This window comes from Elephantulus edwardii, unplaced genomic scaffold (assembly GCF_000299155.1).
Source record: "Elephantulus edwardii isolate Elephantulus edwardi_28Jun2011 unplaced genomic scaffold, EleEdw1.0 scaffold00139, whole genome shotgun sequence".
Classification (NCBI taxonomy): Eukaryota; Metazoa; Chordata; class Mammalia; order Macroscelidea; family Macroscelididae; genus Elephantulus; species Elephantulus edwardii.
In genome coordinates this window covers 2,631,735-2,643,611 of record NW_006399889.1, presented here as the reverse complement: position 1 = coordinate 2,643,611, position 11,877 = coordinate 2,631,735, and the positions used below count along the sequence as shown (strand labels likewise).

The 11,877-nt window shown below is 41.3% G+C and overlaps 2 protein-coding genes across 2 annotated transcripts in view; both read left to right on the top strand.

Moving 5' to 3' along the window:
* Positions 1-9,891, top strand: part of LOC102860683 (coagulation factor VII-like) — a 34,417-nt gene extending 24,526 nt beyond the window's left edge. The window contains exons 2-4 of the mRNA XM_006894315.1: positions 7,316-7,335; positions 7,954-8,008; positions 9,029-9,891. Of these exons, the coding sequence (XP_006894377.1) occupies positions 7,316-7,335; positions 7,954-8,008; positions 9,029-9,891 (938 nt within the window). The remainder of the gene's footprint in view (positions 1-7,315; positions 7,336-7,953; positions 8,009-9,028) is intronic.
* The window catches only part of LOC102845342 (involucrin-like), a 382,191-nt gene that overhangs the window by 94,128 nt on the left and 276,186 nt on the right, over positions 1-11,877 (top strand). The gene's annotated exons all lie outside the window — the stretch shown is intronic.

Below are 11,877 nucleotides of genomic sequence, written 5' to 3'. Positions count from 1 at the left end.
ATTGGCACAGGACAGAGCAGAGTTTAGGGCTGTTGTACATAGGGTGGCTATGAGTCACAAGCGACCTGACAGCACATAACAACAACAACAACAACAACAACAACTGCTTCATACAAATACAAGGCTTTTTTAAAATAAGTTTTTTATTTTATACTGGTTTATTTAAAAATTCATATACATTGTTTTTCACACCGGATCTTTCCCATTTCCTTTACCTACCCCTTCCTTTAAGTATCAAATTGTGAGACCCCATGATTAACCCCTTCACCCTGACCCCCCCACACCCATCCTCACCTCTCTGCTCCCCCCGCCTTGGATCCTCATACATGTTCTACAATAATGGTCTTATACAGTGTTTGTCCTTATGGGACTGAGTTAGCTCACGTAGAATAATGCTTTCCAGTCCCTCCCAAGTTAGGTAGTAATTTACAAAATCATTGCTCCTGAGTGTTGCATAGTATTCCATTGTGTGAATGTACCATAATTCCTCAATCCATTAAACTGTGGTTGGACATTTGGGTTGTTTCTATATTTTGCAATGATGACAAATGCTGTTATGAACACTTGTGTACAAGTCTCAGTTTGTGTCTTGGTTCTAATTTTTGGGGGGTATATTCCAAACAGTGAGAAAGCTGGGTCATATGGAATTTCTATGTTCAGCTTTTTAGGAAATGTCAGGCTGCCTTCCAGAGTGGTTGTACCAATGTACAGTCCCACCAACAATGTATAGGAAGAGTTCCTGTATCACCACATCCTCTCCAATTTTTATTACTTGCTGTCTGTTAAACTTTGCCACTGTTACTGGTGTGATATGGTGTCTCATTGGGATTTTGATTTGCATCTTTCTTATTGCCAGTGATTTTGAGCATTTGTTTATATATCTGTTAGCTGTTCAAATATCTTCCTCTGGGAAAAGTCTTTCCTTGTAGTTTGTGTATTTTGTAATTGTGTTATCAGTCTTTTTCTTGTGGAGGTCCTGTAGGATTCTGTAAACTTTTGATATGAGATCCTTGTTTGAAATGATATTGCCAAGTGTTTTGGGGTTTTTTCCCCAAGTCAGTAGATTTTCTTTTCACTCTGTTGGTAAAATGTTTTGATGTGCATAGAGATTTAATCTTTAGAAGGCACCATTCATCAATTTTATCCTTTCCAGATTGAGCATTTCTGGCTGTCAAATACAAGTTTTCTTAAAGACTCAACCAAGATTCAAGCCCTGGCTTTCAGCCCAGATCTCAGACCACCCATTAACTCACAAACACTGTGTTGATCAGACATTTAAATAAAACATCCTACCACTGAATTGGTTCCAATTTATGGAAACTCCACGTGTTACAGAAAGAACTGCACTAATCAAGAAATCAGAAGGCAGGTTGCACTGGCAAAATCTGCTGTGAAGGACCTCTTCAAAGTGCCAAAGAGCAATAACATCAGCATAAAGACCAAGGTGCACCTGATTTATGCCATGATATTTTTGTTTGCTTTCTATGCATTTATGAAATGGACAATACTGAAGGATGAAAGAAGAGTCGATATCTTTGAACTGTGATGTTAGAGAAGAATATTGAATATCTTATGGACTACAAGAAACCCCCCCAAAACAAAAAAAATCCCCAAATAAGTCTGTCTTGGAGGAAGTCCAATCAAAGTGTTCCTTAGAAGTAAGCATGGTGAAACTTTGTCTCAGATATTTTGGGCATGTTGTCAGGAGGGACCAATCCTTGGAAAAGGACATCAAGCTGAGAACAGTTGAGGATCAGTGTTTAAGAAAGGGTAATGCCCCAACAAGATGAATCCACACAATGGCTTTAACAATGAGCTTAAGCATATCAGAGAAGGTGAGGATGGTGATGAATAGGGCAAGATTCGTATCAGTTCACACAATTGCTATGACTTATAGCTAACTCGATGGCACCTAAGAACAACAACGGATCCTTTTAGCTGTTTTACAGAAGCAGTTTATCAAGTCTTTCTTTAACAGAACAAGTGGGTGGGTTTGAATCTCCAATTTCTTAGGCTAACAGCTTGCATTGCCTACCTGGGCATTACAGTTTGATTTTTGAGTCATTTGGTAGATTTCCTTGTAAAAATATAAAAATGCTATGACTGATGACACCTCACATCCTCTAACTTGACGAGGGGATCAAGATCAACAGCCCAAAGCTGGTGCTTATGTGGTGGAGATCAAACATACCTCTGCCTTCCAAACTTTTCACCATTTTTTCCACCAGTCATCCTTCCTCACAGCACTCTCTGCTTCTCTCCTGGATTCTGTAATTTGTTACATTGGTCACACAGAACTCATAGACAATATTTGTAAGTATGAGGCTTACTAGGGAAGTTATAGGATCATGTATGACTCTAAATATAGTTTTCTGGTCAGGACAGCTCTTAGACATACCTGAACTTAGGATTCACTCTTGGTCCCTGGTCCCTGGACCCCTTAAGCCTGGTTTGTGTCCTGCTCAGTCAACTGTTATAAGGGTCTTCAGACCTCTCTGTCCTGTCCCATCAAGTGCTCAGAGGCACCCCACTCTGCCAAGAAGCCTCCTGCCTGAAAGCTCTCAGCTCTCCTTCCTCCCATGTGTCTGCACACCCACTGTAACCACCTTGCTCACCTGGTGGGAAACCCACCATACTGCCTTATGCTGGTCTCTTTTCTGCTCCTGTTTTTGACCTACCGTCTTGTACAGTCTCTGTTGTTACAACTTTCTCTGACTCCTCAGTCTAGGAGGTTCTCAGTGCAGGGACCTTGAGGCTAAAGACTATACTCCACCTCTGGTTCTTTTTTAATTGGTAGGAGTGAAACTCCCACTTTTTTTGCCACCAGGGTAGCTTATTTTAAGCCAGGTGGGTTGGCAAAACTGACTAAACCTCTCATTAAGGCTCTATGTACTTTATTTACATGGCCCCACCCTTCCAAGGGTGCTGTGCAATTTATTTGTGATTCCATTCCTTTGATGGGCCACACAGATTTTATTTGTGTAATCCCACCCAGTCATTTTAGGGAGATCTCGTGATTTAGTGGGAAGGAGCTGCAAAGCTAACCCAAGGGAGGTTCAAATCTACCAGCTGCTGTGCAGGAGAAATCTACTCTTGTGCTACTTACTGCCTCTGAAAACCTGCTGGAGGGTCAGCTCTGTGTTGTTTCTGACTCGGTGGTACATAACATCAACAAACCAATAGTTTGATGGGGAATATCAAGATCCTGATGAGAAAGGTCACATAAAAGATATCTATTGTATCAAAATCAATGTCTTGAAGGGGAGTAAGAAGGGAGGGGAAACGTGGTGAATTTGGGGATGAATGACAGTGTGTGACTGCTAATGTGTAACTTACATAGATCAGTTCTTTTTCTCTTTGTAACTCAAGTATTTGCTATAGAATATTTTGCCCATTCTAGACTTAAAAGCGTTTGCAGCTACCCAAAACTTTCTCAATTAACCTTTTCAAAAGTGTCCTTCTTAAAATTAGGAAGAAATGTGGTTTGTCAAAGCACAGAAATATAGTTAAAGATTTTTGGTGCTTGTCTGTGAGAGGGACTATAGAAGACTTAAGGATTAAAGAAAGGGAGACAGGGTTGCAAAGGTGCAGGGAGAGCTCAGGAGAGCAAGGAGCTGACTCAGGGAAGTGAAGGCTACTGGGAAGTCAATACTCACAGTGGAAGACTGGAGCTTAAGATCATGGGGAAACTCCGGGAAGTGGTAGAGAACCTCCCCAAGGAATAGCCCACTACATAGTTGAGGGAACATGGATATTTATCCACCAGCTCCTAAGAGTCTGGTTGAGGTCTGCTAATAGCTGGCCCTCTAGTAGGTTTTCAAAAGCTGTAAATCACACGATAGAAGAAGAATCGATGTCTTTGCGTTGTGATACATGCTCAGAGTAATGAACCTACCATGGACTGCCAAGAGAACAAGCAGGTCTGTCTTGCAGAGGGTGAAACCAAGTTACTTCTTGAAGGCAAGGATTTTGAACCTCTGTCTCACATACTTTGGGAATGTAGCCAAGGAGGAACCAGTCCTTGGAGAAGGATGTCATGCTTGTAAGGGTGGAGGGACAGTGCAGAAGAGGAACATCCTGGGGGAGATGAATTGACACAGTAACTGGGGTAATGAGGGTAGGTGTGTCAGAGGCAGCAAGACTGGCTCAGGATAGAGTAGGGTTCAGAGCTGTCATACATAAGGTTGTAATGAGTCTCAGGTGATTCAATGGCACATAAATACAACAATAAATTATACAGGAGATTACCTGTTTTCCTCCCGGAAAGCAGTTAGTGGAATTAAATCAGCTGCCTTTGACTTGGCAGTACAGCTCCTTAGCACTTTTGGCTCCAGAGCTCCCCAGCTCTGCCAGCCTGTTGAGCTTTTCTCTTTCTTGATCCCAGGAAAAGCCCTAAAGTTTAGAGATGCAGGGACTGATGGAGATGGAGACTTCACTATACTTAAACAGTTTAGATCCAAGAGCAGGACATAAGATACCATGTGTGTTCTAATGGCCACAGTCCAAAGACTGATGTGGGTTTTTTTTCCCTGAAATAGTACATAAATTTAGTTTTGAAGATGACAGATAGATCAGAGAGATTAAAGGACTTCTTTATGGAGTGGTAGGAGCCCTGTTGATATAGTGGTTAAAACACTTGGCTGCTAACTTCGAGGTCTGTGCTTCAAACACACCAGTTTCTTTACGAGAGAAAGATGAAGCAGTCTCCTTCCATAAAGATTTACAGCCTCAGAAACACTTTGGGGCAGCTCTTGCCTGTCCTACAGGGTTACTATGGTTCAGAATCAACTCAATGGCAGTGGGTGAGTTTTGGGGTGTTATGAAATGAACTATACTTCCTCCCAAATAAGTGTTGTAAACCCTAACCCCTATACTCATGAAAGTAATCCCATTTAAAATGAAATGGAGTTTTCCCCATCACTTTTGAGATTTATAAAAGAGTAAATTAGCCCCAGAAGTAGAGATAAAGAGAGGAAGACAGATGCCACATGGAAATACCCATGGAACACTGAGAAGCATGCTAGTGAAGACAAAGATTTCCCTGGAGCAAGAGATTCCTAACAGTCAGCAGTTGGACTCATGCCAGTGTAGGACTGTGCTCCCTGGGGACTTTCAATGGCTGGTTTTGCGGATGTAGGGAAGCTGACCTTTCTTCTGAGGTACTTCTTGGTAGACTGAAACCGCCAACGTTTTGGTTAACAGCTAAGCCCATTCACTGTTTGCATCTCTAGGAACTCTGCCAGTCCCAATGAAAGAAAGAGATCTATGTTGTTGCTATGGACCATCAGATAAAATACAACTCTTAGTGAGCCTGTGAACAATATACGTGAATCTTGCCTGATCCTTCGCCATCCTCATCATCTCTGACATGTTCAAGTGCATAGTGGCAATCACTCTGTCAATCCATCTAATTGAGGGTCTTCTTCTCTTTTGCTGACACTCTATTTGCTTTCCTCCATGTCCTCTTCCAAGGACTAGTTTCTCCTGAAAATATATCCAAAGTAAGTGAGACAAAGCTTGACCATTCTTGCCTCTATGGAGCCTTCTAGTTGGATTCTTTCAAAACAGTTTTGTTCTTTTATTGGCAGTTCTTGGTATATTCAATACCCTTCTTCAATATTACAATTCAATGGCATATAATCTTCATCTGTTATCCTCATTCATTGTCCAACTTTTAGTTGCATAGGAAACAACTGAATAGACCTCTAAGGGTCTATAATTTTGAGTAGAGATTCCAGACTCTAGAAAACTCAGCCACACTCCATGAGCTGGCCTGATGGGTGGGCTCTGCAGGGAGGCAGGATGCTGCTGAGGGTCTGAGAGACTGAACTCAGCCTGCAAGTGTTCTATGTTTACAAACACAAAGCCCCACCCAGAGGCATGTGGCCCTCACATGCTTCTCTTCCCTCTGAGGAAGTGGCTTTATTTTCTTGAAAATCTGTATCATATGTTTGTTTCATCTTCAGCAAACTCACAGCAAGTTGTCCCCTTGCAGTCTTTTGATGTTATGGGAGCCTTATAGACCGCTTTCCCAAGTATTTATTTTTGACCTTTCATTCCCAAAACAGCTGTAGAAATGTCCACATATCCCTTCCCACAGCCAGTGACATTGGAATGGAGTATACTGGAAGTCTATCTTGTGCATAAGGGCTGGGGACTTAACCGCTCTTTAGCCATGCATGATGTCTAGCATCTTCTCCTCCTGGGTATATATGTGGGATTATGTAAGGGATTTTAATTCTAGGTAAGTTCTTGTCTAAGTTTATATCCCAGAGAATACTTTCTTCATGGAAATGAAAAATAAACATATTCCAAGGAAATCTCCAGAGTTGATTCCTAAGAGTCATGAATACATAGGGTTTTGCCAGCAGGAGAAAGAGGGTCAATCTCCTCCCATCTGGTGTACAGCTTCTGAAAACCCACTGAAGGGTCAGCTGAGACAGTTCTAACTTGAAGGTACATAACAAGAACAGTGCAGGAATGATCTAAATAGACATCAGCACAGCTATGCCAGCAGTTCACTCTTATTAGACTTCATTGTTGTTGTTAGAGGCTATTGAATCAGCTCCAACTCGCAGTGGCCTTACCTCCAGGGGAATGAAACAATCCTGTGTGATCCTCACAATGGCAAGCGTGTTTGAGTCCATGGTTGTGGTTATGTGCCAATCTATCCCACCAAGGGTCTCTCTCATCCTTGATGACCCTCTACATTACCAACCATGTTCTTCTTGTATAGCAATTTAATGCTCCTTACAGCATGTCCAAAGCAAGCAAGTCGAACAATGTCCTGTTCTGCTCTGGCAATGTTCTTATGTGATCTCAAGGATTATCATGGACTCATTTTTTTAGAAGTAGATTACCACATCTTTATTCCTAATTTATCTTAGTCTAGAAGGTCTACTGAACTCTGTCTGCCATGAGTGAACTTACTGGTATTTGAAACTCAAGTGGCATAGATTCCAGCATCATGTTGTTGTTAGGTTCTGTCGAGTACAACTCACAGAGACCCTCATAGCAAACAGCCGACCTGAACCCTGCCCTAGCCTGTGCCATCCTCATCATCTCTGACATGTCAGACATTGCTGAAGCCACTGTGTCAGTCCATCTCATTGAGGGTCTTCCTTGCTGACCCTCTATTACTCCAAGCATGACGTCCTTTCCCAAGGAATAACCTTGCCTAGCTACATGTCCAAAGTATGAAACATGAAGCTTCACCCTCTTTGCCTCCAAGAAGCACTCTTGCTGTACCATTCAAACCAACTCAATAGGACAGACTGATGGGTGACTGGTGGTTATTAGCCTTTATATCTCACAGTATGTGTCCAGATAATTCCTGTCCATTGCAGGCACTTGATAAACATGTGTTTAAAAAATAGATGACTGACAACAAGATTCACATAAATATATATGATCATATGAATATACATTTGTAAATTTGTTTGTATATGAAAATAGTGAAAGATTAATACTTTCAAGTTAAAATGGCTTCATAAACTTAAGTTCTAAAATAAAACAATGTTCTAAAATGTTAATAATTATTTTAAAAGTTATCCAAACCCTATCCGCCCAAACATTTACCGAGACTTGTTGTCATTGTTGTAATGTGCCATTGAGTAAACTACCACTCATAGTGATCCTATGAGCAATGGCTCTGAACCTATTCTGAACCAATCTCACCATCTCTGATACACCTGACACCATTGCCACAGCCACTATGTCAATCCGTCTCATGCAGGGTCTTCCTCTTCTGCAATGACCCTCTACCCTTCCAAGTACAATGTCCTTCTCCAAGGACTAGTCCCTCCTAGAAACAGGCCCAAAGTAGGTGAGATGGAGCTTAAAAATCCTTGACTCCAATGAGTAAACTGGTTTCACCCTCTCCAGGACAAAACTGTTTGTTCTCTTGGCATTACGTGGATGTTCAATACTCTTCTCTAGCACCACAACTCAAAGACATCAATTCTTCTTCTATCATCTTTAGCCATTGTCCAGCTAGTTACTGGAACAAGTTAATTTGTAAATTTAAAAACAAGTGAGGTTGGATCCTCAGGTATTTAATATAATGGAAGCTTTTATCTCATTCACATCACAGGTAAAAGGGTCAAACGGGTGGCCTCCTACACGCACCTGCTCAGTGAAGAGGCTAAGGGGGCTTGACCCTCCTCAGGATGAGACTTCTGAGACATGAATATCTTCCCTCCCACTTTAATATGTTATTCTTTTTAGAACTGGTTTGCATATAATCATTCATATATATTGTATGTTTCATTAATGAATATTGTATTTTAGACAATAGTTCATATACATTTTGTTTTAAATTATGAATTACTATTGATCTATGGCTCTTATCACCCCATCTCTTTAAGTATATATTACATTTTTCCTATTCCTTCATCCCCCATCCACACACTAACCTCTGCTATCCCAGTGAATTTCCCCTCTTCTCTTTCTTCTATACCCTTTCTATCCCACCACTTCCACTCTTGAACATTTATGCATATCTTGCTCAATTATCCTCATGTGTTCACAATAGTGTTTCTATGCAGTGTTGATCCTTCTGTGACTGAGTAATTTCACTCAAGACAGTGCTCTCTAGACTCTCGCATGTTGTATCATATTTTCAAATACTTTGTTGTTGACTTTCGATGATTCTTTCTACACATGAGTTGTTGTTAAATGCAGTTGAGTCACAGGCGACTCATAGCGACCCTATGAAGGAGAGTCCTCAACGCTGGGTGTCTCTCATCTTCTCTCTAGGTTCATAGGATTTCCGGAGGGAAGCTATTACGGAAATGGATGCCACTCCTCCTTCCAATATACATGAGTAGGTTATTTAAACCCACAATTTAGCACCGTTTTGCTCTTTGGTAGAAAGTGGTAATTTGAGGTAGTGGCTGTTATGGCCATTATTTGACTATAGAAGACCTTCCCATCTGTTTCCCAAATGGTTTATTTTTACACATATACATACCAAGGTATTTTTGAAATATGAACTAGAAACGTCATATGTGTCAGCATATGGTAACAGTGAGTATAAGAATGACAGGAGCTACAGTTGAGTATCCATGTGGAAAAATACCTGTTCTAGAAAAAAGAAATAACAGTACTCCCCAAGGCCGAATTGTGGGTGGCAAGTTGTGTCCCAAAGGGCAGTGTCCATGGCAGGCTGTGCTGCTGGTGAATGAAGAACTGCTGTGTGGAGGGACGCTGATTGACGACATCTGGGTGGTCAGCGCTGCCCACTGTTTTGACAAACTGAACCCAAGAAAACTGAAGACTGTAACAGTGGTATTAGGTGAGCACGACCTGGATGTAAAGGATGGGCATGAACAAGAGCGGAAAATTGCTCAAGTCATGATCCCTGACAAGTACATCAAAGGCAAGACCGACCATGACATTGCCCTGCTTCGCCTGACCACACCAGTGAACTTCACCGACTATGTGGTGCCTATCTGTTTGCCTGACAAAACCTTCTCTGAGCAGACATTGGCCTACATCCGGTTCTCCACAGTGAGTGGCTGGGGTCAGCTTCTTCACAGGGGCTCCACATCCCTGGAGCTCATGGTCATAGACGTGCCCAGGCTGATGACCCAGGACTGCAACGAGCAAACAGTAAAGTCATCCAACACCCCAGTTTTGACTGAGAACATGTTCTGTGCCGGCTATCTGGATGGAACCAAAGATGCTTGCAAGGGTGACAGTGGAGGCCCGCACACTACCAAGTACCAGAATACATGGTACCTGACAGGAATTGTCAGCTGGGGCGAGGGTTGTGCATCCGTAGGCAACATTGGTGTGTACACCAGGGTCTCCCAGTACATTGAATGGCTGATCAGGCTCGTGAACTCAGATTTGACCCCAGGTAACATCATACGATTCCCTCTTCTCTAGTATCCCAACTTCATCTCTCTGGACCTGCTTGTGAATGGAAATACATTTGCTGCTAATTGGAGCTGTCCTTGTAACAAATCTTCAAAAATTCCTCAGTCCTTGGGGTGGGGAGGAGGGAGAGGAGAAAGAAGTGGAGAGGTTGATAGAGGCTGGGAAAAGGAAATTAAGAGAAGGCAAAGTCGAGAAAATGAGAGGTAGACTTGAGAGAGAGATTCCAAGGAGATTGTGAGGAGAGTCAGAGGGAAATAGAAAGATAGAAATGGACTATCAGACCCTGGAACTGAGAGAGACAGGGTTACCACACGTCATGAGGTCTGCGTTCTGGGAGTGGCCCCTTTCCTCACCCTGCATGTTTCCTGTCCAGCTGACTCACAGCTGCATGTTCTCTGCTGATGATCCGCTGTTGTTCCATTTTGTTTTTGAACAACAGTACACATGCTTCTACATTTGCATACTCACACACTGAAGGGTGTTGTCTATTGTAGGATGCCTTAATTTTTTTTTTATGAATAAGAATTTTATCTCCATTTCAGGAGAATGAGAAACAAATTCCATTCATTTTGGTGCATATCCTTCTGGATTTCTCTCTGTACATATATTGTTAATATGAAATGATAGTTTATATTCTACCTGCTGCTTGCTATCTTTTGCCTCCATTGAATAAATAGATGAATTTCCTTAAAAAAAAAAGAATGACAGGATCTAGCAACATCAATTTAACTACCTCAAATAAATGGCTTATTTATTTCTTTACAATCTTTAAAAGAAATAAAATTGTCGTGTGCAAGTGAGTAAATTTCAACTACAAGCATACCAATATAGGACAGAATAGAATTGCCCCATTGGCTTCTGAGGCTATAGTCTTTTTAGGAGTAGATTGCCAAGTGTTTTCTCCCTCAGAGTTGTTGCTAGATTTGAACCACCAACCTTACAGTTAGCAGCAGAGAAATTAGCCATCACACCACCAAGACAAGTTAGCCAGTCAGACTCATTTTGTAGTTGAGGAAACTAAACTACAAAATTTAATTAGAACAGGTCATATGATCCCATTCCAAGACCACTCCCTACAATGAATAAAAAGCAAGACACATTTATGCCAACAACAGTGAAACAATAGGAAGAAGAATTCAAACAACAGTGGAGATCTGGCTTTATCACATCACACTATTTTTTTCCCCCTTGCTTTTTCAATTTTGATATCACATATTCTTGACATGAAGAAACTCTGGAAGTGGAGTGTGTAGACACGGAGAGTTGTGCTGTTGACTCAAAGACAGTGAATTTACCAGTTTCTACATGGGGAAAACATGGGCAATCTCCTCCTGTATGATTTACAGCCTTGGAAAACCAATGGAGAGTCAGCTACAAGTCAGTTTGGACTCAATGACAATGAATGAGTGCGATTCTTCATACACTATATAAATCTCACTTCCAAAGACTTGATTCTGACTCATAGTGACTTTATAAGACAGGGAAAAACTGCTACATAGAGTTTCCAAGATTCAAATGTTGACAGAGGAGATTGTCACATCTTTCTCCTCTGGAATGGTGGGTAGGTTCAAACCACCCAACTTTCAGTTAATAACTGAGAGCTTAATCATGGTGTCACCTCACCTTGGTAGTATATTAGAGAACATTTAAAATCTTTTGAAGCTACTTGATGGCTTCCTTCAATTTGAGAGAATGAGCTACTTATTGGAAAGAGATAAAACCAAAACCAAACAAAAACCCCCAGTAGCTAATTGCTGCCATCTCCATGGAAAATAAAGAAGAAATTAGTGAAGTAGAAATGGAAAGACTAATGGACTAGGACAAACCATGAAAGCACACACATATATATATATCAGTAAGTGGGGACAAGAAGGAAGGTTCTTGAATATTTCTTCATGTGTTTGCTGACTGTCTGAATTTCTTCTTTGATGAAGTATTTATCAATATCTTGTGCCCATTTTGTGATTGGGTTGTTCACTTTTCTTGTTGAGGTGC